This window comes from Cinclus cinclus, chromosome 1 (genome assembly GCF_963662255.1).
Source record: "Cinclus cinclus chromosome 1, bCinCin1.1, whole genome shotgun sequence".
Classification (NCBI taxonomy): Eukaryota; Metazoa; Chordata; class Aves; order Passeriformes; family Cinclidae; genus Cinclus; species Cinclus cinclus.
Genome location: NC_085046.1, coordinates 91,116,201 through 91,140,834, shown reverse-complemented (window position 1 = coordinate 91,140,834; position 24,634 = coordinate 91,116,201). Strand labels below are relative to the sequence as shown.

Sequence of the window (24,634 nt, the reverse complement as noted above, 5' to 3'; positions counted from 1 at the left end):
GACACTCTCAGAAATGGTATAGTATCAATTACAATCAGCTAAGGATATTAAATACCTCACGGCTAAAAACTAGGTATTTGGTGTAACATTTTCTCTACATTAAGCACACTTACAATCAAAGAAGGAAACAAGAATCCATTATTTAAAGAGGCTACAACAGGCTCAAACATGACCCCTTGTTCCAAATATGTTAACTCAGGCTAGCTACAATGTTAAGTGTTGGTAGTATGATTTTTTTGTTTTAGTTTTCAGTATATTGCAGTGTATTCCTACTGTTTAAATAGTAACAATGCACTGTTTTGTTATATAGCATGACAGTAGAGTATGTGGTAAAAATAATGAACAGGAATTAAAGTTTATATACAATCCAAGTGGTTAAAGAACATTATATAACTAGCTACATTTGTCTTCAGTCTGTTTATGGTTCATTTAATAAACTGACAAACTTTGATATTTTACTGTCAGCCATGCAGTTATGATACATGTTACCAATATATTGTTATGTCCTCATCAAGTTGTGACGGGCAAAGAAGTCAAACAGAGAATAGCAGGTACAAAGTCAACACAACAAACCCAAAAGCAACTTACCCCTGGTCTGGGCAGTGATAGGTAGACACGCTTCTCTCCTATGAAGAACACACAGGTTTATACCAAAATTTGTATGCAGATATTAATTAGTGGGAACAAATGCCTTACTTCATCTCTCCTTAAATTGCAGTACTATAAAAGCAAATTACTTACCTGTAATTCTACCTCTCTGAATACTGCAGAAGATCCTCTGTCTCATGCTTTCAGAGACAGGCCAAGAGCTCTGTACTGCTCAGATTTTAGCAACTGGCAATTAAGAAAGCTTCTCTGAACATCTCCCTCAGTAATGTTTCCAGTCCCCTGCATGTATTTCACAAGGAGGTAAAGCAACTCTCTCCAATGACTCACTAGCTACATGTGCTCATTTTGTCACAAAATACAGACCATAAAATGCTCCATGTATGGTTTTTCTTAGCATGGGTTAAATGGTCTTAAATTTGGACCAGATACTGCCACTGGTGAGAAATACCTAGGCAGGTTCCTTAAGTAATGCAAATAAAACTCTCATGGCTGTACTGTACTATATGTATCCCATGTGTGCTGTGTTTTATAAAGAAAGAGGTTCTACAGCATTTTACACACTTACTGAATTATTTCTTCTTTTGCCAGGAGCCTACAATATTCCAAGTCTGAGCAAAACAAATCAAGAAAGAAAAAATCCTTTTTGGGTGTTACCTAAAAGTTGTTAAGAAGTCTTTATTTTCAATAAGAAACGGTGCCTGGGCTAACAGACTAAGATTAGAGTTTCAATTACCAGAAGACATAACAGTCTATGAAGTCTTGCATTTATTACAATAGATTTAGGAAAGGAAAGCCTGCTAAACCAAATTAAAATGAGTAAAAACCTTAAGAGCCAGTTAAAAAATGGTATTACCAAAAAGCCAAGAAACAATCAAAAAACCCCACCCCACCAAGTAAAACCCAAGGGCTACTACAATGGATGTCAGCACAGGTTTACACAGAGAGGATGCATCGCAGCAAAGGACACCAAGCAACAAACCCCTCTACAATTGCTAATTCCCCCTCTTATATCAGCTCCTGGAGAAATTCCATTCTGAGTCCTGAGAAGACGGGATTTTTTGAAAGCGTGCCCTTTATCTCCTGACACAACAGGAAGATCAAAATCTCCGTGTCTGGGCAAATGACTCCTAAAATTTTAGGATGCCAACAAGTGTCATTCAACCCTCTTGAAATATATGAAAAATTGAACCTTCCTTTCTAAGATCACCTTTTCCTTCCCTTACGCAGTTTTGCAAAAGATGAATGAGCTAATAGGGCACAAGCTGCATAACCTTTTTTTTTTTGTTTATCAGAATGCAGAGTTATTCAGCTATTAATTGCCCAAACATATATCCAAGCAAGATTTCTCCCTAAAGACTGATACAAATTATGAGAAGTCATTTACAATATTCTATACATCAAAACATCAGCTAAAGTGTATGTAAGAAAGCATGTAAGACATACCAAGAACAAAAGTGAACTTGTAATTTTAAATGCTGCAGCATAAAAGATCTCCTTGGAGCTACGTAAAAACTTGTTGTGCCTTGTTAAAAAAGTTCAAGCACAAAAAGCTTTGACATAACAAATGGAATAAAAATGTTCACTGCAATGACACAGTACTTGCACACACAAGGCAGGCATTCAGAATTACGGAAATAGTACAGAAAATGGAGGTAAACAGAAGAAGATAAAAATTGCCTTTGCTTTTGTAGTAATTCCCATTATTTGTCTTAGCAAGGTTTAATTGCTCACCATATTAAAAAAAGAAGAAATATCTAACTATTTATTCCTTGAAACTTAAAAAAACCCCTAAATACATACACAAACCACAAAACCACAAACCACAAAACACATACACAAAAAAAACCACATTTCACCAGACCCACAGATACCAGACCTTTCAAAAGAGCAGATCAACTCAGGTTGGAGATAATCCTACTTAATCAGAAAGCACTTAATTCCATCAGTGTAATCACAGACCATTTATTTTATTACATTAACAGAATATACATATATATTTTTAGGTATTTAATTTCCTCCCTTTTTGTGTCAGATCTTTGCTATTGTATCAAGAGGCTTTTTTCACCACATGATGGTCTTTTTATTTGACTCTGCCTTTGTTTTTCTTAATGTTATCTTAAACATGTTTTTCCTCTTTTTTCACTTAAAATTAATTTTCATTATTTCATTCTCTTTGTCTTCCAATTTTCTGCTTTCTATTAGTTCCAATCCTGTTTTTCGCTCCATAATACCCCTACTTCAACTAAAAGTTCCCACTTTTGATGTTACTTCTGAGAGTATGGCAGCATGCCTGCTTCACTCTTCTTTCTAGAATCTGAGCTGCCTAATTCTGAAATTCTGATCTGCATCACCCATTCAATCACCTACAGCCCTTCAAAAACCTCATGGTCATTCAACTCATCTCAAATCAAGTGGGCAAAACAAAAGAGGAGGGCAGAAAAGTACGTTATCTTCAGAAATCATTCTCTCACTTCTGACCCAATTTACAAGGGAGCAAATCAGAGGACTATTTATCTACATTCTTCTCCACCATGTTCAAACCAAAACGTTAGGAAGAAGAGACAGGCTGACATTCAGCAGCTTGGATTGATGAAAGGTACTTTTGTCAGGTGGTTCCTCTCGAAGTGTGAGGGCCTCAGAGTTCAGCATCAAATGGAAATGAACCGAACAATCCCACTGTGGGCAGAATCAAACTTCCCACGCATGGCAGGAGCCACCTTCTTGAGAAGCCTCCCTCATCCCAGCCTGGACACTCCAGCATTGTGGAGAACGGGCCTCCTCAACACTGGATTAAAAAGTGGTTTAGGATTGAGCAAAAGGAGGTCAACTCTACTTTGCTGTACAGTTCCGCACAGCACAGGAATGTTTCCAAAATACAAACGGGGTTTACTGGGCTGTGTTGTGCTCACCAACCTCCCCCATCATGCCGTGCCTGTGAATCCTGCTCCCCTAGAGAAGCCCTTTTCAATTTGGGCATGTTCTGGTATATAATTTCAATAAAATTGAGTGAAATATTGCTTCACTTTGAAGCTAAATCCAGCTCCTCCCATGTGCATTTGGAACCTCGGCATGAGAAATACCTCATTTTATGTTGTTAAAGAAACACTGGATAAGGAGCTATGCAATTACTCGTAAAAATAAAGAAATGAGCATAAACAATGTAAATCTAGTGTAATCAGAAAAATGCTTCTTTTATTTGATGTGTCCAGCACATTTAGTCACCATTCAATTTTTGCATCTTAAGCTGTATTCTGACCTCTCTAACAAAGCTAAACATTTATATTGGTAGTACAAAAATACAAGATTTTAAACTGAGGAGAAAAAAAAATATACCTCTTACTGTAATTCTATCTCTTGTTACAGTCAACATTTTACTACAAATAAAGCACTTGATATGTTTTAGTCTGTAAAATAAAGACACTTTTACCAACCTCAACATCAGGACAAGCATCATGAATTATGAGAAGAATAAAGTCTTATCAAATATTGTGAAACTCCATTGTGTTTGGAGGCAAAACTTCTGTGAATGCCATTCCTATAATCTCTTAGCAAGTAAATATGTTAGTTTCATTTATTTACTGGATCACCAGTTGTGTTTTCTCAGAGAAGAAAAATGTTGGAAGGGGCAAAGTAACTTCAGGGTATTTTCTGATAGAAAAAAGGTGAGGATATTTGGGTGAGATCTTCCCGCTCCCATTTTTTTGTGACAAGAGTCACTCTGAAGTCCAACAAGAAAAAGCAAGCAAACAAAACCACATTAGCCTACAATACAGAGGAGGACATTGTAGAAGACAGGTGGATATAAGAGACCAAACTACTTCTAAGGACATAATTGCTGGCTACTGCGAAACAATCTAGATTCAGAGTAAAGTCTCTTACTAGCCTGGGCCATGTGACAAGGAAAAGAGATTTCTTAACAGTGTTTTGGAAATACAAGATCTAATGCACACAATGCCACAGAGAGAACACAAGCTATGGTTAGTATCTTACCAGGGGTGGTGGTATCAGAACACTTTATGCTGAAAGAAAGACTGAGGAAATGAGAGACACTAAGAAGAACACACTAGTGTGGTTAGGCCAAACAAGAGAAGTCTTCACTGCATCATTCATGAAGGCCTCCAACCTGCATAGCAACACCTACCCATCCTCCTTTCCCTCCTTCATGCAAGGACATTGGGTTGCCCTTGTGAAATGATCCCTTAAAGAAAAGTGGAAAATACCACTTAAGGAAAATGTGTCATCTTCCATCAGCAGCCCCAAGAGAAAGTTATTAACTACAGAGGAGGCTGGGCATCCGACATCAAGAACAATTTGTTTGGAGAGCCAAGGACATGCTTTGCTGTGGCTGCATGATTCTCATCCTATTATTTTTAAATATGTTAATATCTATATATATGTATGCACACACACACAGACAGATATAAATATATAAAAGGTTATCAGTCAACCTTGCTAAACCATTGTATGAATATGAAAAAAAATCAGATACTGCATGACCAGCCCTAAGGATTCTAAATTTATTCTAACGCATTAACAATAGCATAACATCATAATTTAAGTTTCATTTTATAAAACATTCTCTTTAAGGAAAGCAAGTGTGACCCTGGCTCCCAAAACAAACAAACAAAAAAAATATTCTGGAAGTTAAAAGGCCTATAAACAGGCTCTCTGACTGCTGCACATATTTATGTGGTATTCCAGACCAAGATGAAAGAACAGCTGGAATAACAATAATGTTTTTCTCCAAAGTATCAAACTGCCAATAACCTGCAGTACACACAATTATTGTAAACCCACTCAGAATTCCAATGTACATTTCCTTTTTACAAGTCTTGAAGCTCAGGCACACACTCATTCACCAACCAGCAGCAACAATTTCAGATATTCACCCCAACTGCTGTGCTCAAAATGCTGCCAGTAAAGAACTGCTTTACACAAAAAAAAAAATTAAAAATAAAAAATAATAAATAAATAAAAATCAAGAAAGGAAGTTAAGCTACAAAATAAAGTCCAAAAAGAGAAAAAGTCTCAACAGCAAGACCAAGTATTGTATCATTGATAAAGTGTCATCTAACCTGAATAAGGATTTACTTTTTCTGTATCCTGGATACAAAAAATTAAGTGCCCGTATTTAGCTAAATCTAAGCTTTTAAACCTGAGCAATTTTCTTAAAAATACAAGACATTCAGTATTATTATATATTACATTCTATCTGTATGCAATTATACCATAAAGACCAAAACAAACACACATCTCTAAGTAGTATGACAGGTTACACTGAAGACATAATCTGAAAGAAAATTTGTGGTATAAAAACAAAAACCAAAATGCCTTCCATTTTTAAAGGTAAATTACCCTAAGCTAAAAGTAGACACTGAATTTTTTTTTCCTTAAGATTCCAAGGTTTTCTTCTACATGTTGTACAAATACCAATAAACTTACCAACCAGAGAAAATATCCCAAGATTGTGCAGAGTCATCAGAAATTCCATCCAGGAGAAAGGACAGCAGTTTAAAAATCAAATAACTACATTCACTACATTATGAATTGAATACAAGGCAAGTAGACAGTATAGAATATATATATATATATATATATATGTATTTTCCACAAATACAGGGCATTAATTAAACATGTCACAATTCAAGTTGTATGTTGACAGTCATGAACTGATGGTATGTCTTAGATAAAACAAAGGGCGGGTGAAAGCCCTACACCCCTTGGATTTGGACACTGGTGGCAAAGAGCTGTGTCCAACATTTTTGTATCCTTTGAACAGTTCCACTTGATTTCACTAAAACTAATCCCAGTACAGAAAATTAAACACAGCTAATTTTACTTAAATCAGGCCTTTAAATATTTGGTTTCTTTTCTTTGAAAAAATCCAATAAGCAGCCTGATTTGTCATCTATACAAACTCAAACTATTTGTCTATTACTACCTAGATCCCACAGGATGTGGAACTGTTTACTGCACTCCACTCTTAAGAAACCAGAATTTCTTAAATCACACTTAAAATTCTAAGATTTGACGTTACATTTTTCTATTTCTACACAGCCTTCTTACCTCTTCTTCCTTCAAACACATCATTGATTTCTCTTAACAACAAGGACATGTCACTCAGTTGAGACTCCCAGGCCTCGCAGAACACCTCAAGATTTTCTTTTGCAATCTTGCTAGATGGATGTAATGCCAGGGTTTCTGCAGCAGAAATTATCTGGACAAAGAACAAAGCATTTGCTACTCCAAGTCCTAGTACATAGTGTTCCACATGAATTCACAAATGCCTCCCCAGGCAAAACACAAAATTAAACTGCTACTATTATGTCTTTGTAGTGTATACATCTGACATTTGCAGGCTTGATTATCTTTCTTGTACATTCTTTTAGCTACCACCCAGCATTAGAGCAAAATTCCTTCTTAGAAATGAATGCTTTGAACAGGTAAACATTAGGTCTCCTAAAATTTCACACAAGTATTTTTTTTTGTTATTTATGTGTAGTAGAAGAGGTCAGTTAAAAGCAGAACATACCTGTGGGCCAGTGACCTGAAAGGTATCTTCTGCATGTATGCAAGTAATCTCAAGAGGCTCAGTTCCAGAAACATGCCTCAATAAGCGACACATCTAAATTATTTAAAAAAAAATGAAAATAATTGTAACAAATGTGCATTTATTAGAAGTGAGAAAAGGTGTACATACAAAAGTAAGTACAAACATAAAGTTATTGATCACTCTTTCAAATATTTACTGGGGACTGCACAGCTGGGTGCTTCTCAGGGAGAATTAACAATAAAAATGGGGCTAAATCCTGACTTGAAAGGTGTGGAAAAACCACAGAGGGGAAGGGAAGTCTTAATAACTAAATGAAAGTAAAACAGAAATAATTTAATGTATTTATGACTGAATAAAACTGAAAGTAAACACACACATACAGAACTTTAAAAAACTGTAGAACAAATTATTTTAGCAGAACAGGCTTATTCAGCAATAAGCAACCATGTGGAAAAGTCAGGCTTTCATCATCCAGGGGACTGAATTATCTTTGAACAAATCAGTGTCAAATTGATTTAGGGAAGTAATACTGTCTCCTCAGTATTTTTTTTTTTTTTTAAGAAAGATTAACAGTCAACTTGAGAAGGAACATGGAAGTTTTCAGATCTAAAGGAATTTATAAGATAGAGACAACACGTATGAGACTTATTGCAGTGTCCATCAGCAGACATGCTGCAAGGTCTCACACAAGCTATTTAAACCTCACACACTATTTAAACCTCCTGGTTATGCCTGGAAAAAAAAAATAACGTCTCTAGAACACTAAATAGCCACAGATCAAGGGGACATTAAAGTTGAAATTAAAAATTCAAAGCACTCTTCTGCCAGTCCTGGAAGTTCAGGGGTGTGGCTTCTGCATAGTCATAGTTCTGGGAGGAGTCCTCAAGCCTTGTATATCATAATTTTTTAGAAATTAGTACTAGATACCATGCAAGTACAGCTGCTGCCATCACCACATTTCAGATCAAAGTGATCTATATTTGGATGTCTCCTGCTGCCAGAGGTACCTCTGCTGTCTGTGAGAGAGACAGCAACAAGGTACACGTGGCTGACATCCCCTCCACAGACTGCTTTTCACAAAGGAGGAAGATTTTCAGTGGCCCTCTTGACTGATCAAAAAAAAAAAATTCCAAGTCACTGCATTAAGAAACTTAACTGGTATCTTCAGCATTCTTGTATACCTGGATTCAGCTATTGCTGGATGACTGCTGCTTGAAAGAAAGGGGTTATCCTTTACTCTTTGATCTAGAAACTATTTAATATTTTAGGCCAAATGTCTACATACAGATCAAGTCCAGACCCACGAGGAGAATTGGGCACAAATGTAAATCCTTCTACAACACTTGTGATCTTGCATTAAAAAACATTACAAAAACACAGACCAAAGCCTTCTGAAAGAACAGATTGATGCAAATCAAGCTGCTTCTGTTCTAAGTGTTCTGTACAATGAAAGCAGTTGTGAACTCACCTCAACAAGCTGTTCCTTCTGCTCTGATAGCTTGCAAGTATATTCTGCTACAGCTTCAAGATTTCCTTCTACTCCTGTAATTTTTAATGCTTTAAGAACCATATGATCCATATGGTATTTCAGAAGATCTGCTGCCAGAGATGTTGCTGCACTGTGGACCTTGAATAGCATTAAAAGAAGGAGAGATAAACATGGAACAGAAGAAATAAAAATCCATCCAGTACCAAGTCAAACAAGTTTAAGTGACAGATTAATTTTTCAAGAAGCAAAACATTTACTGGCATGAAAGCTCATATACAGCTTGCTTAATATCTGGTATTTTATTTCTACAATTACTATTAAAAGAACAAAGATAAAATCCACAGCAATTAAAAAAAAACACCCAAAAAACTCTCCCCCACAAACAAAAAAAAACCAACTCCACAACCACATATGGAGAGAAACAAAATAGCTGGGTAAAATGAGGCCATGAAGTTATGACACTGCTGCTTTCTGATTATGTTACAGCTGGGGAAAAAACAGGTACATGACTCTATGGGGTCACCAAGTTCAGCATAAACAAAGCACAATGGTCATTACACTTCTCTTAAAGAACACACAATGAACTGTGTGACTCAGACTGAAGCCACACAAAACTGAATGTATAATATATTAGGAATTAGGTATTAGTGACACAAAGAAAAATTTGAATATAATCAGCTTGTGACACAACCTTAGCAAAGTATAAAGTACCTTTACTACAAGGAGATGGGTCTTGAAGATGTCTCAAACAATCTCCCTATACTCCCAAGAAGCAAGGAGAAGCTTCTGATTTAAACACATCCCTAAATACAAACACACTCAAACTTTGATGTGAAGGACTCTGGTTGATGACAGCTACTAGAACTAGCAGCAGCTGTCACTGATAACTAGTCACTAGGTTACCTGTGCCCTGCAATCAGCCCCATCTTAGGAACATTGGTAAAACCAAAACAGCAAGCTCTTTAGAAACAGCAGAGTATGCTCATAGGACTATTGTGAGTCTTGAAACACTGCACTCTTTTTGCTAGACTACACTGAATACAGAACAAACCTGGTGTTCAAGAGAAAGCATTCTTCCAGCTCTTATAAATGCAGTGAGCTCAGAACTCACTTCATAGAGAAGAGTGGTTACTGGAATGGTATGCTGGGGTTTTTAATTCTCTGGACTCCATTTTTACCCCTTTCCTCTACCGTACTTCATGTGCATCCAGAGTTAAGTTTTTCTGTATTTGTTTTTTAATTTCACAAAAGACAAGACAACTGAATTATTGCCACAAAACCTGCTGTGATTGTTTTTTAGAGAGGGGGAAAAAACCAGCTATGACAACCTGCTATAAACGATTTATGTAATGTTGCTCACATGGCATTAAAAATTAGCACAAATCACTAATCCCAGAAATGAAGTCAGCGCTGAAGAAAGGATATCTGAAAGGCTTGTAATGTTGGAGTAGGAACTGGCAATTCTCATTTATATGCAGACTACATAGAGATCACCTTTTTGTTAGACATTCTTTTCATCCTGATCCAAAATAGAAATATACTTCTACTTAATGCTGTCTCTGATCATGAGCAGTAAAACAGTCTCAAGAAAGGAATATAACTTCTGTTTCTTCCATAAAAAGACAGAGATGGGCGAGAACTACTTTAACAAGGCTGTTTTTCGTTCTCAGGCTCTCAAAACCATTTTAATTAGAGTCACAATATTTGAATTTAACCAACAGAAATCCTGGTTGCTGACTAATACACTGCAGCACCCCAGATCAGACTGACAAGACAGACTTCAGCCATGTACAGAAACATGGCCACTCTGGGATCAATTCAAACACTAGAGAGAACAACAAAAACGACATAATTCTCTGAACTTTCTTCTAAGACCACAAATCCTTTCTTTCACACAACATACTCCAGCCACCTGTGGCTTTATGATGAATGCAATTAAATAGTCACATCCTAATCTGACTGGAAACTCTTCCACTTCATTCAGCATCTGGGAACAGTTACTCAAAAAGGATAACCTCACAGTTAAAGTGCTGTCAAGTGCTCACATTGCAAAGTGAATGCCACTTTGGAAAAGCTCTGCTACCCATTTCCTCCATAATGGTGAGCAAATTATAAACCAGCCCATAATCAAAGTGCAAAAATTATGTATCCTCCACTTTCTGGAGCCCAACACTCTGCCTGACAGCAGAAGTGCAACTGAACTGAAACAGACTGAAAGCATTGCTCAAATCTTCAGGACAGCTGCAGGAACTATAGTCCAGAAGACAATTTCTCAACTTGCCTAGGATAAAAAGGGGAGCACGATTTTTTCAGCAGTTGAGGTTTTCCAGTTACAGTAGCTGACAGCTCAGCCTAAGCAAGTTCACCACACTTCTGTAACATCTTTGCACTGCTCTGTGTTGAAACTCTCACTGTTCTTAATCCTCATTTCTCCATCTCCATCAAGCAATTTGAAGCAGTTGAAAAGACAGCTGAATGATGTGATTTAGAAAGCGGCCAGAAACCAGATTTTGTATTTACTTCAATTCTGTTCAACAGACAAGGCAGCAATGCTATCCTTAAAAAGAAGGGTGAAGATGCTGATCAGCAAGTGCAGTCCATCCCATGTACCAAATGAGGCAGCTATTCCACGTGTGTATGCAAGCTCAGCACACTTGCACTTAGGAAAAGAATGATTTACCACAGACACATACACAGCTGCCAACTGCTGAGAAAAATAGTCTTGAGTATAAGGCACTGTCATACACATATTTCTGCTAAGGAAATCAGTAGGACAGGTTGAACACAAACTGCAAATGCAATTTATTAATTTAGGCACACACTAGAAGAAAACATATTTACAAACAGTGATGTATGCATCCCCAAGGGAAGTCTGCCTTTAACATTTAAAATAATGATTACATACACAGTATTTACTTCCAAACATTTATTTTTTGTGGGTTAGCAATGAGCCTATGCAGCCAACAGACTACTAATCACTAAGCACAAATATGATGTAGCCAGCTCCATCATGTAATTCTGATTTGGTTACTCTTGTCTATAAACAGACAACAGTCTTCTTAGGTACAGGATCCCATTTTACAGCCTCATGTATAAAAAGTAAGAAATTAAAATTTTTTTTCAGCTTATCTTGCTTAAGCTGCACTTACCTCTCTTTTAAGTTCATTCATGCACTGGCATGTTTTTAAAATGGCTACTTCCAAGTCTTCCATGAGATCCTTTGTCTTTTGGTTTTGCTACAAACCAAAGAAAGAAACCAACAAGACATTACACACAAAACCCAGCACATCATATGTCATTAGGTCAAGAAGCTTTAGAAGACAGCCTTTTCTTTCGAGATGAAATGCTCTCACTTGTGCAGCCTGTGTATATTCTACTCAAAAAATTATTTTATAGAAACATTTATCACCAAATTAAATCTAAAACCAATAGTGATGCAATCTGATTGTCTGCTTGTGTTCAAGAGGAATTTATTTCTAAACCTCATCGAGCTTTTTTCAGGAAAAAGGTTTCCTTGACATCTGCCAGAAATCTTCTACCTGACCATCCTAAAGTAAAACAAGTGTTTAAGGTATTTTTTTTAATATAAACACCCATTTAAAATAAAACAGTACTTAAAATGTTATACCAAACATTCTATATTGAATTAGAAAGTTCAACTTGAATTAACCTTGCAATGAAGCTGTTGAGCTGAAACCAAAATTCCACCTCAGCAAGCTGTTACTATTTTATCTGCTACTGTGTCTTCAGTCACAACTAGGCTGGGTTATTTATTAATGAAAATACTTAATGCATAAGCACACGTATGCATGCCCGAGTATTTTCACATATCATAGATATGCATGATCTTGTACGAGGCTCTCATTTCTATCTCTTGAAATGTAGTCTGTAAATTATTTAGAGGTGATTATTTTCCACGCGTAATAGGGCTTAGAAATAACCAAGCGTCCTGGTTTTGACTGGGATAGAATTAATTTTCTTTATAAATCTGGCATGCTGCTGTTTCAGATTTGTGATAAAAGTGATGCTGACAACATGGTGTTAGTTATTGCTGAGCAGAGTTTACACAGCTGCCTACCAGGGCTAACCACCAACACCAAGTTAAACACAGGTTTAGCTCCTATAGTTAAAGAGAGTCTATGCAATTAATATTCTATATGTGTCTTGTTTGCCATAATAATATTCTGTATTATCAGTAAGATTTATATGCCCTTCAAACTACACTACTGCATTAAAAATACCTGACTGCAGTACCTGATTGAAAGAGGAAAAAGGAACAAAAATGCTTCATCCTAAGAAATACACTCAGTTAAGTAAATATCCTATACCAGGACACATCTGTCATATTTCAGAGTTGATAAGACTTTGTGCTATACATATCCCCAGGAGCAAGAATGAAAGCAAGTCAGCATCAAAACCAGAAGCTGTGTTTTCCATCTCTGCTTCCCCTTTTAGATATATCTTCTATAATTTTCAAGGAAAAAGTAAGACAAATGATAGAGGCAGGTTTAACATGCTTCTTCTCTAAAAGCAACCATCATTTAAATCATGTAAAAAAGGACAAACAAAAATAGCCTTATTTTTTCTCTTCTCTCTCCATAATACTAAAAAAGCAGTCAAATTTTTACAATGTTTCCCCTATCCAATAGTTTAACTCTTTCCAATATTCCATTGAAAACAAGAAAGAAAACTGTGGTCACTGCTATGGGATCAAGACTATTGAAATCTCTCAAGTCCACCAAAGGACTTAACTGTTTAAGAATGCAATGATACTTCTTCTGTTCACTACCTTGTTTCCACTCACATCTTCATCAAAATTAGTCTACTACCATCAGTAGCCTAATTTAGCCATCAAAGAATCAATGAAGCAATACCATTGAGTAAGGGGAAGACAGAACATATGGAAGCTGCAGAAGCACAGAACAAACTGTGGCTTCCTTGATCAGCTCCCACTGTGAGAAATACAGTCAGTTCTCTCTCCCTAGACCAGAAGAAAGACTGCATTCAAAATTCTTTTCAAAGTAGAGGTGAAAAGATTTACTTTGCTAAAAAGCTCTTACAGCTTGCATCCACACTGAAACCAGCTGCTCTAGTTCCATTTTAGCCTGTTTAGACAGCTCCAAAATGTGTTCTCTGTGCTCATGACTGGTATAGGCAGAGTCTGTGAAGTCTTCTGTATGTTCCAGGATAACTTCCAGCATTGTTGAAAGGTTCTCTTTTGAGAGGAAATAAAGATTCTCACGGAGACCTTCTACCTTATTCTGAAAAAGAAACACATAATTTCCTTGAGAATTTATGTTATTTAGTTGTGATGCAAATGCAGAAAGCAGATCCATCATTTCACATTTTGTTTTTCTCCTTAGTGTTTTTTAAAATTATTCCCTTATTTTCAAAGTAATCCAACAATTTTCTTGTGTCCAGACCCGCAGTCTGGGGTTTGTGATTTTTTTTTTTAAAAAGTTATAACATAATCAGCAGTTTACTAGCCCCTCATCAGGAATAACAGCAAATACATCATCGTTCTACTGCTGTCAATTAAAAGTTTCTAAGTTCAGTAAGTTTCAGAAATTAAATATGTTTTTAAATTCAAATTAAATGAAATAAATTTTGTTTGATCCTTCCACACCCATGTAATCCATTTCGAGTAGTTTTTGAAAAATGGATATGTCGAAAATTGAACACTTTGGGGCACTCTCAAGAAATTTCAGTTGAAATTTAAAGACGGGTAATTGATAAACAAAAAAATTGAATCAAAGTGACAGGTTCAAAAGCATTAAGCCATGGTTGCTCATTAACTGTTCTTAATGGAGTATGAAATTTAGAAAAGCCTTTATGAGGAAAAAAGTCCACTGAGCTACAGGATACAATTTCAATTCAGAACATTTCTTTTGAATGACAGTTTGGTCTTTTAAATGTTTGTATGAATACTTTTGCACACAGTTTTAAAAACACTAACACATACAAAGCAAGAATTGTCAAACAACAACTATTTTAATGAAGGTCTGATCAGATCCTGATACTTCAGTTTATTTAATGTCAATGAATCACCTCAAAAAATATTAGAGCTCTGAATGCATACTGATTAAGAAAGAGAGGTGTATTTTGGCAATGACTATTAAATTATAGGCACCTCTTGACAGTTTCTTTAACAATTTGGGACAGTAATTTAAGTCAACGCTGCTGAAGAGATGCAGCTCCATGAACTCAAACCTAAAACCACATTTTTTTCCTCCAACATCCTAGATAAGAGGTACTTTATTGGCTGTAGAAAACAATATTATTTCTACTCTTACCTTGAATTCTTTGATGCCAGAATATATGCTGATGGGGGCCATTTCATTTTCTCCATTTGGTCTAGAGTCAGTTACAATTTCTATTACCTGTTCCAAAGCTAGTCTCATCCGATGAAAAACTCCATCTTTGTTAATACGAGCAGATTCACAGTCTGGATGCCTCAGACAGGTCTTTTTAAAGAAAGCAGAGCAACTATTATGAAAGAGTACACATGCTGTGTATTGAAATGAATGCTTCCTGCTAAGGCAAGTCTAAAGAATGTATTTAGAAAATGGTGCAATCTTTCTGTTAAACTGCTGCTAAGTCGAATTCACACCATTACTCAGAATAGAGATTTTCTTTCCTCATTCTTTACACTTATACCCTTCTTTAGCATGAAATCTAAAGTGGGGCTGTGAGAGGAGAGTCAGCTCTCCAGGCAGATGTCATGCTTTGTGATTTAGTGAAGTTGCATAAGGTTGCATAAACTCTCTCACCTTTGAAGCAGTCAGGAGCATCATAGTGCACTTCTCAAGAACAGCCCTAGATGCTGCCATTCTAGCCTTTTTCTTCTCATCCTTCAAATCCTAAAGACCAAAAGGAAGAGAAGGAAAACCCCAAATATTACACAGTATCTAAAATACTAACTGCTTGTGAGACTGGAAAAAAGGAATCTCTCTTGCAGGCGAATGGTTTGTGAGAAAGCTTCCTAATTTCTGACAACTGCTATTTTTCAGCCTAACTTATGATCTAGAACTTACTTTTCAGACAGATTTTAATTTATGCATTTATTCTTGGCTCTATTCAATTCAGATTTCAAAGGAAGACCTCCAAGATACAGAGCATGTTATGTAAACTGTTGCTAATTTTGATACCCTTATCATAAAGCATTATACATAAAACAGAAAAATGAGGTGAAAAGAATAGCTGAACAAGAAGTATTTCCTGAAATGGAGCAGAGGGTAAGGTAGAGAAAGAGAAAAACTGCTTTTCAGTGCACTGCAGTGGAAATGTAAACTAAATATTTTTCTCTAGTTGACTGCTATATTTGCTACATACCAGTAATAACAAAAAAGTCTTAGTAGGTTGAAAAATCAATTCCTCAGTACTTCTCTGCTCTGAGTACAGAGACTATTAAAGAACTTTCCAGGGAAAGATGGATACACATGCAAAACTGAACTATACTCCCAGGAAAGTTCATCAATACAGAGGAGTTTAGACTCCAAACCAGGATGTGAGGGAAGAGGGCAAGACATGAACCCCGCAACAAGCAGGAGGGTCTAGCAAGGGGAAGAACTTAGAAAATTATAACTATGATCTTCTCACTGCTCACAAAGACAGCTGGGTGCTATCTGAGTGTCCAACAGGCAACTGAACAGGACCAGCTGAAGGTTTAAAGGAGGTAATTAATCCTAATATACCCCAGATTAACAAAAACACCCAGATAAATGACAGCAGCAGTCTGTTTTGACATTTTCATAATGTTTGTATTTAGCAACTACAGAAAATCTGTAAGATAAAAATCACATTAAAAACCAAACCAACAAAATAACCAAACAAGAAAACAGTTAATTTCTGAAATTCTGACATTATAGTCTGATAAATCTGATGGCACTCAAGAATTTATGGCATACTCAAGAATACTATGAGGGATGTTTCCTCCCCATAAAGCTAGTAGTGCTACATAGCAGTCTACACATTGTAAGATGAGCATATCAAGAAAGTCCTGAAACAATTGAAGAAGTGGTAATGTAGCACTTTTTCCAGAAGAGTCAAGTAGGCAAGGAGGGGAGAGCAGGAGACCACCTAACAATGAAAATCCAACATAGCTGAAAAGACTACAACTCCCTAATAATGAATGTTTTCCTTTCACAGGAGAAGTGCTTCAGGGAAAAAATACTTCAGGGGAAAAAAAGAGAGTACACTTCTAAGCAGGTATTTCCTCTAATTTTAAGTAGCTTTCCCAGTAATGGTTCTTTGACACCAAGTATGCACACATCAAGAGTAAAACACACGATGCTGGCTCATTTGTTTATACAAACTGAATTCTGAATTTTGCTGGATATTAGGGACTCTGTGTATTTGTATCCAACTCTGGTTTCATTCTGAACAGAGGACTGGATTATGAAGGGAAAGCAACTAGAGCTCACAGCAGAAGTCTTAAGCCTCACCAAACCCTTAAATTTACATGGAAGTAGAGGGAAAAAAAGCTTCCAGTATGAATGAAAGCCTTTGAAAGAGTAACTGCATGTGAGAACTAAACCTCACTGCCCTAACATAAGAAGGTTTTGACCTAAACCTAGAAAAATATTCCTGAAAAGAAAAAAAAAATAATAATAATAAACAAACTCTAACGAGCCACCAAACAGATGCTTTATTAGAATCCATTTGGAGTTTTCTAAAATGATGAAGTCCTACATGCAAACACCAAATACTTCTGTCAAATAACAACAAACTAACTCTACCAGAGTAATGAACCAGAAAACTTAGAGCCAAAAGACAGTGACTGAAGCCAAAAGATAATGCAAATAACACACACCCAGGCCTCTGGAAGATATGCAGGGCAAACAATGCAGCCATATTTTCTCAGGCTGAGCTTTAAAATCAAAAGACATGTTTTGGGTGGATCAAGGAGAGGGCAGGTCCCAGAGACAGGACAACAGCAATTGCTTTGTTTTCTTTTATCATCCCAGAAGAGTCCATACCTTCCTGATAATAAGATGAAGATGATACTGTGCACCATCTCTCACAACCTTTGACTAATACTTACATTTTGCCTATCTCCAGTTAAATGGGCAAACTCCACCATTTCATTTCCAAACTGGCTGAATATTTGTACAAACTCCTGAAAACTACTGACTTTTTCTAGTTGTTCCATTGTTGCAAGAACCTGCAAGATAAGGGAAAACACTGTAGATTATCAAGATGCTGCATAAAAAAACCCATTTAATTGAATTAGGATTACTATTATTTCCAGACACTTCTAAGTTGTGTAAAATGTATATATTTTGTTACTATTTAAGCATTAATAATTCAACATCCAGAAATCAAATGTAAGTTAATTATCGTGCCTCATTCAAAGTGTTGTCAGCCCTCAAAATAATTTTCCTTGCTCCCCACAGTATTAAGAATAACAGTATTAATGGATTCAGCTTCCAGATTCAGGAAAAAATGTGTCTTTAAATTTAACTTGACAGTAACAAGTGCAGATTATATCCCCATGTTATACCCCTGTATTGTAACACTCCATTTCAGATGCCTAAATTTTAAAGTCTACAATCATCGTTGCATGGACATGTTTCAGTGGCCCTGTATATTAAAAAAAAAAAAAAAAAAAAAAAAAAAAAAAAAAAAAAAAAAGAAAATTCAACAAAACTGAATAAAAAAGTTAAGAAATAAGTGAATATGTAGTTTTGTACTTTCCATCCATAACAACCTATTCTAACTCTGGAGATTTTTATTAGTTGCATATAAAACAAAGAACTAAATATACCCAAGTTGTATCAAGCTCTTACTCAAGATACATTAAAGCATTTTTGAACATTTGCTGAATTTAAAAAAATCAGCATTTTTTGAACATTCAGCAAAGACTATCGTAGAGTTTATAAATTACTGAGTACTGAAGGTATTCTGTGAAGTCACTACATTGTGGATTATAACAGAAATTAACATCTGTCCTTTTCAGGTTAGACATATACTTGCCAATCTCAAAGTGGTCTTTCAAATCCACTAAATGTCTTCAAAAGAGAAAACACTCAAAGCAGCTCTGTATTGTCTTTCAGACTGGAGATAAGACACCACGTGAAAATTTAACAGACTGTACTAGAAAGGAAGAAACTTCAACTGATTTTTCCTTTTCTATGCCAAAGTATCTTCCCCACAACTACAAAAGCAGCATTTACACCTGATTATGACAAACTCCCCCTTCTCTGCAACCCTGGCAAACTCTCCTAGAAGCACACATTTGTTTGTGGCACAGCATCCACTCAATCTCAGCTGTAACCCAAGTAAAGCAAATATCCCACTGAACCCTGCAACTGCTGTGGAATTCACTGCTTTATCTAGCAATATTAGAATGCAGCAATCTCTCTGAGTACATTATGCTGGGCAGCCAGTTCCACAAAGGCTCCAAAAACAAGGAGTTTTCCTAATTGGGGTGTTGATGCTATGAAAAAGGCTGGGATGAGAAGGACTTGGAAGGAAGATGCATAAACATGTGAAAATAGCAGTATGAGAGATGGAAGAAGGAGAGAACCACAGGACTGGGAAAGTGAGAATGTAGAAAAGTAAACATGTATAAAAGAGGAAAACATACAAGCTAAGCTCCAACTCCCTCTTCTAAGAATACATAAAAAGAAATATTAACTATGCTCAACCATTCTAGGTTTCAGCAAATGTACTACTTTATGAGTATGACGTTGGTTGCAAACAACTCTGTTACAGCTTTGTGTTTCTCTCATGACAAATTTCTTGTCAAATAAAAATTTCAGTGTAAGCACATGCATTTCCATTACACTGAATAATTCTAGACATCCCAGGCAGAGCAGACATTCTGAAAAACTGTATAGACGGCTCTAAATTGGTCTAAAGATTCAAGATGATGATACAATGCAAAATGCCTGTGATCCATAAATTTTCATTTCAAAACTTTCAACAAGAAACAGATAGTAATGAAGACATACATTTTTTAATTAAAAGTTTTGAAAAATGTAAAAAAACCCAAGGATTTAAGCTCTTATTAACATCTAAATTAGCATTAGGTATTGCACAGCTACTGCTGCAGGTTGAATGTCGCCTTGCAGACAGCAGTCGTAGGCTTGACATCACTTCAGGGCACATCCATATTTTGATCCAAAATGAACAGTGCAGCCAACTCCCCCACTATCTGTCACTTCCCTGCTCATTGTTCAGGCTCTCCTTACCTGACTGGTGACAGGGAGGGGAGCAAAACCTTAAGCTCACTGATGCAGTGACTAAGTCTGACAGACAATGAAACTGATTTTGTAAGGTAGGAAAGATTGGGAAAGAATTGGGAAAGATTAGAAAGAATTTTGGACAGGCATGGAAGAAAATGTATGCAATCCAAGAACATAAGGAGAGCATATATAGTGCAGAGAATGCAGAAACAGGAGCAGGATCACTGGGGATCCTCAGCCAGAGGCCAGATTCCAGAACAGATGACCATTCTGGAAGATCTCAATCACTTCATTTGTCTGAAGGATTATATGTCCAACCACTCATCTGTTTTTCTATCATTTGCCCTGGATTGACTTATTATTCATATGAGGAAGACGATGACAATGGAAAAAAAACGGTGTTCAGAAATAGAGAAATAGGCAGGAAAAAAAAGCAACAGAAGTTTAACATTGGGCATTCAGTCTCTAAAATAAAAGTGGATCTGAGATCTTCTGGAACAGTGATGCATTTCAAGAAGCCAGAATCCTCTCCAGTTGGCAGTACTGATGATTCTCTTCCTACCTTTCAATCCCCTTTGCCATATTGTACTACACTGTCTCATAGTATTTGTGTGCACTTCTTAAATCCCTGCCCATACTATCCCTCTACTGCAACATCTCTGGCAGGAAGAACCTCTCTGCTATCCATTGTAGCAGTGTCTGACACACTTTTCCAGAGTGTACTCTGTAAAAATTAGGGCATATATAAATACTAGGCCTGTATAAGATACCATCATTTGTTTAATCTGGTCTTAAGAGATGTGAACTGCTCTACTGGTACCACAAACAAAAGCAGACTTTCCCAAACACCTGCACTATGCACAGAAAGGAGAATGCAGTAAAACCCAAGAGATGCCAAAGACTAGCAGTGTCCTGGGGGACATCAGGCACAGCATCACAGCCAGGCAAGGGAGGGGATTGTCCTGCTCTGAGCTGGGGCAGCCTCACCTCCAGTGCTGGGGGCAGTTCTGGGTGCGACCTTATATAAAGGATATTAAGCCATGGAGAGTGTCCAAAGGAGGGCAATGAAGATGGTGAAGGGCCTTGAGGGGAAGCCATGAGGAGGGGCTGAGGTCACTTGATCTGTTCAGCCTGGAAAAGAGGGGACTGAGGAGAGATCTCATTGCAGTCACAACTTTCTCGTGAGAGGAAGAGGAGGGGCAGGCACTGATCTCTTGTCTGTGACAGGACCAGTGACAGGACCTGAGGGAATGGCCTGAAGTTTTATCTGGGGAGGTTTACATTGGATATTAGGAAAAGGTTCTTCACTCAGAGGGTGTTTGGGCACTGGAACAGGCTCCCCAGGGGAGTGGTCACAGCACCAAGCCTGACAGAGTTCAAGAAGCATTTGGACAGTGCTCCTGGGCACATGGTGTGACTCTTGGGCATGTTCAGTGCAGGGTCAGGAGCTGGACTTGGGACCTTTCCAACTCAGGGTATTTTACCATTCTATACCTATGGCACTCAGAGTCAGATACACTTACTGTGGACTGTGAGACTGCTTGAAATGCTTTCAAAATTAAATGCTGCACCTATGCTTACTATATTCATATTGCTATATATATGACAATATTTTCATATATATTTAAAAATTATCAGAAACCTAGCCTGCTCCTTAAAGGACATATACCTCCTTATCCTTTCATGATGTATGCATTTGCACAATTGCTCCACAGCCTAAACCTGCCAATTATGGAAAGGTAAATTAATCAGGATTACTGCATGGCTGCAGACAACAGCAAAAAAAGCAGCAAAAGGTATTAAATGCACCATCATTCTGGTCTTCAATGCAAAAAAAGACCAAAGCTGCAAGGAACTTCAGCAAACTGATATTGATAAAACTGCTGCCAACTGAATCAACCACTTGGAAGAGAAAGGAGCACAAAGATAGCAGATCAGTGCTGCCAAGTCTAAAGGCAGAGAGAAGCAGTTAATTTCACTGGTTTGGAATTCTGGACTGAACTGAGTGTCTTGGATCTAGGTGCTGCAAAATTGAGAGCAACAGGTCTGAAAAGCAAACTGGGACAAAGGAATAGAGACAGCATGAGGAGTCAAAAGTGGAAAGAGGGGCACTGCTCTGGATTACAAACTCAAAATTATTGGAAAACTCCAGGCCTTACCAGGTTCTCATTTTACAAACATACAATTTTTCTATTTTTATTTCAGCACATTGTGAAGAAAAAATGGAAGAATACCCAACAGGCAAGACAGTGAAGTCTGCACTGCATGAAACATATTACCTCTGAGGTTAAATGGGCCTTCATGTATTATTTAAACCAACCAACCAGTTTCAGCCTAAGTTTCAAGACCTAAGTTAAACTCCACAAAAAGCTTTTTTTAATCTCTAAACCTCATTTCACTCACACAGACTTTTATGTGCATTCCTCACAGCTTTTTGCTCAGATGCCATAATGCTCTCGTCTTGATTTTGACAGTACAAACATCCTGACATTAGCAAATAGATTTATTGACCATTTTACCAACAGACACACTTTTCACCTCACAGCAAATTTAAAGTTAAATAAGCAGCAACACAGCATCTTCTCCAGCATAATAAGTGAATAATGCAATGTGGGTGACATAAAATGCAGAACCACTAAGAATTGTTATTTTAATCCTACAGACTCAGAGCTATCCCCTTTCAGATACTGTTTACTTACAGTAAACATGTGCAAGACATTCATTTTTGTCTTTTTATTTTATAATTCCTCCAGAGAGGCAATAACAATATCACATTCATCACCACTCTTTTGCACTGACTACAGGTATCAGTTAAACAAAACAGAATAGAAGCTACAATACCTTGTTCCTGGAAGTTATAATTTGCTTAATAACAATTCTGTCTGCCAACACCAGCACCTTTGTGACAGATGAAAGCAATAACCTTGCAGCTTTTACCACCCCCGTTTTGTCTGTAAAGACTGTTATGTGACTATCAGATTCTGGATGATCCAAGCTTGCCACATCTGTAAGTTGTGCAATTGTTTCACCTAGAAGGAAAAAAAAAAATAAAGTGACTTTCCATACGCAGAAGAAATATACTGGGCTATTAAGGATTCTTAACTTTTACCTTTGAGGGATAAGAATTTCAGAGCTACCTACAAGTCTCTTTATTTCACTTCACTTCCTTCGACTGACTGTTGGTGTCACCCTCTCCATAGTCAAATGTGGATTACAATTCACTACTACCTTATTCTTCCATCCGTAACATAGACTAATTTTCTTACTGTAATCTACAGCTATTTGAGGGGGAGAGTGATGGGCAGAATTAGGGAGTGTGGAGGGAGAAAACATTAATGGGAAGAGTTTTTCTGATTTTGATAGCAAAAGTCAAACCAGTGTCCACACTTGCAGCATAAATCCACTGAAAGAATGGGATGCAGCAAGGAAGAAAGAACTACAAATTCCCCTCTTTCCAAATTTCAACTAGCATTCCCACAGTTTATGGGTTTCCTGTTCCGGTCTCCAGAAGTCTTCAGGCATGAATAATAAAGAGATTCCAAACAGTAACTTTGCAACTTAGAGAACTGAAGCATTATAGTGAGACTACCGCACTTTACATTTGAAGGGGGGCCACTAAACAGGGCACTGTCAGAGACAGGAAAAGAAAAAAGGCAAAGAAGTGCTGATTTTTGGTTCATCACTATCTTTTTATTCAACGTGCATTTACTTAAATTGTTAAATAGGCTGAATTGACCACTTTTATTTTTTATGCAGGTAAAAATTCTACATTCACTGCAGCTAATGGATTTCCTTATCTGAGAAAAAAACACAGATCCTATCCTACTGAATCTTCTGGAGTACCCTAGATAGTACTGCAATACATGAAAGACACAGCAATTTGCTAGTCTGTAACCAGAGAAGGGCTGTTAGGAGACTGAGCTCAGGCAAGTTCTGAGACATGATTTTTGCTAGCATGCAAGACAAGATGATTAACCTACAACTGACCTATAGATCACCCTTAAAGATAAAATCTAGGATATTTGAATAAATTCTCTATGACTCATCTTCAAAACCTCAACGAAGGTAATTCACCTAAGCAGGCAAAATACTCCAAAAGCCTGATAAAGCCAGTGCTCCCATTTGAAGAACCTGCATTATTCTGGTACTCCAGAAATACCACACACTGTAAAACAAGGAAGGCCTGCCAGTCCTTCAAACCACAGAGCTCCACATTTCACAGTGCTTCTCTCCTCCGATAATTGTAATCCCTTGGGTTCTTAAGATGCCAAAATAGTATTGCATTATGGAAAGGAACTTCCAGTACATTTGCTGGGACCAGGCCAGGTCACAAAAGGCATGCTCCAAATAATCAGAGAGTCACTCCAATATATCATACTACAGTACAGTCTGAGACAGTGAGTTCCACAGCTGAAGGACCTTAAAATGGATTAGAAGCAAGAGGAATTATGAAAGTACAGCTACAGCCCAAAGAATGAGGGGCAGCCAGATGCACTCCCAGTGAAGCTGTAGGACAAGTCTCCAGTCAGGTAAGGAGATCATTTGACAGTAAAACACACTGACCATTGCCTTCTCCACGGCTCAATTCATTTCACTTCACACCAGTCTCTACTTGTTCACCTTTATCAGTAGATTAATCTATTTCTTTGACCTCACCATACCTGTGACAACAAAAAAATGCTGAAGAAACACACAGAGAACAATTGCAACAGATGCAAAGTTCTTTTGGTAACCAAGAAAGGATGCACACCATTATCCCATTTCTTATGCTATGGGATTCACCTTACTGAGAAT

General features: G+C 37.1%; 1 protein-coding gene across 1 annotated transcript in view; it reads right to left on the bottom strand.

Moving 5' to 3' along the window:
- The window catches only part of CTNNAL1 (catenin alpha like 1), a 57,189-nt gene that overhangs the window by 6,349 nt on the left and 26,206 nt on the right, over positions 1-24,634 (bottom strand). Inside the window, exons 3-12 of the mRNA XM_062500406.1 lie at positions 22,682-22,869; positions 17,695-17,814; positions 15,422-15,511; positions 14,945-15,115; positions 13,712-13,912; positions 11,801-11,887; positions 8,631-8,789; positions 7,142-7,234; positions 6,676-6,826; positions 589-626 (exon numbers count right to left, since the gene is read on the bottom strand). Coding sequence (XP_062356390.1) covers positions 589-626; positions 6,676-6,826; positions 7,142-7,234; positions 8,631-8,789; positions 11,801-11,887; positions 13,712-13,912; positions 14,945-15,115; positions 15,422-15,511; positions 17,695-17,814; positions 22,682-22,869 — 1,298 coding nt within the window. The remainder of the gene's footprint in view (positions 1-588; positions 627-6,675; positions 6,827-7,141; positions 7,235-8,630; positions 8,790-11,800; positions 11,888-13,711; positions 13,913-14,944; positions 15,116-15,421; positions 15,512-17,694; positions 17,815-22,681; positions 22,870-24,634) is intronic.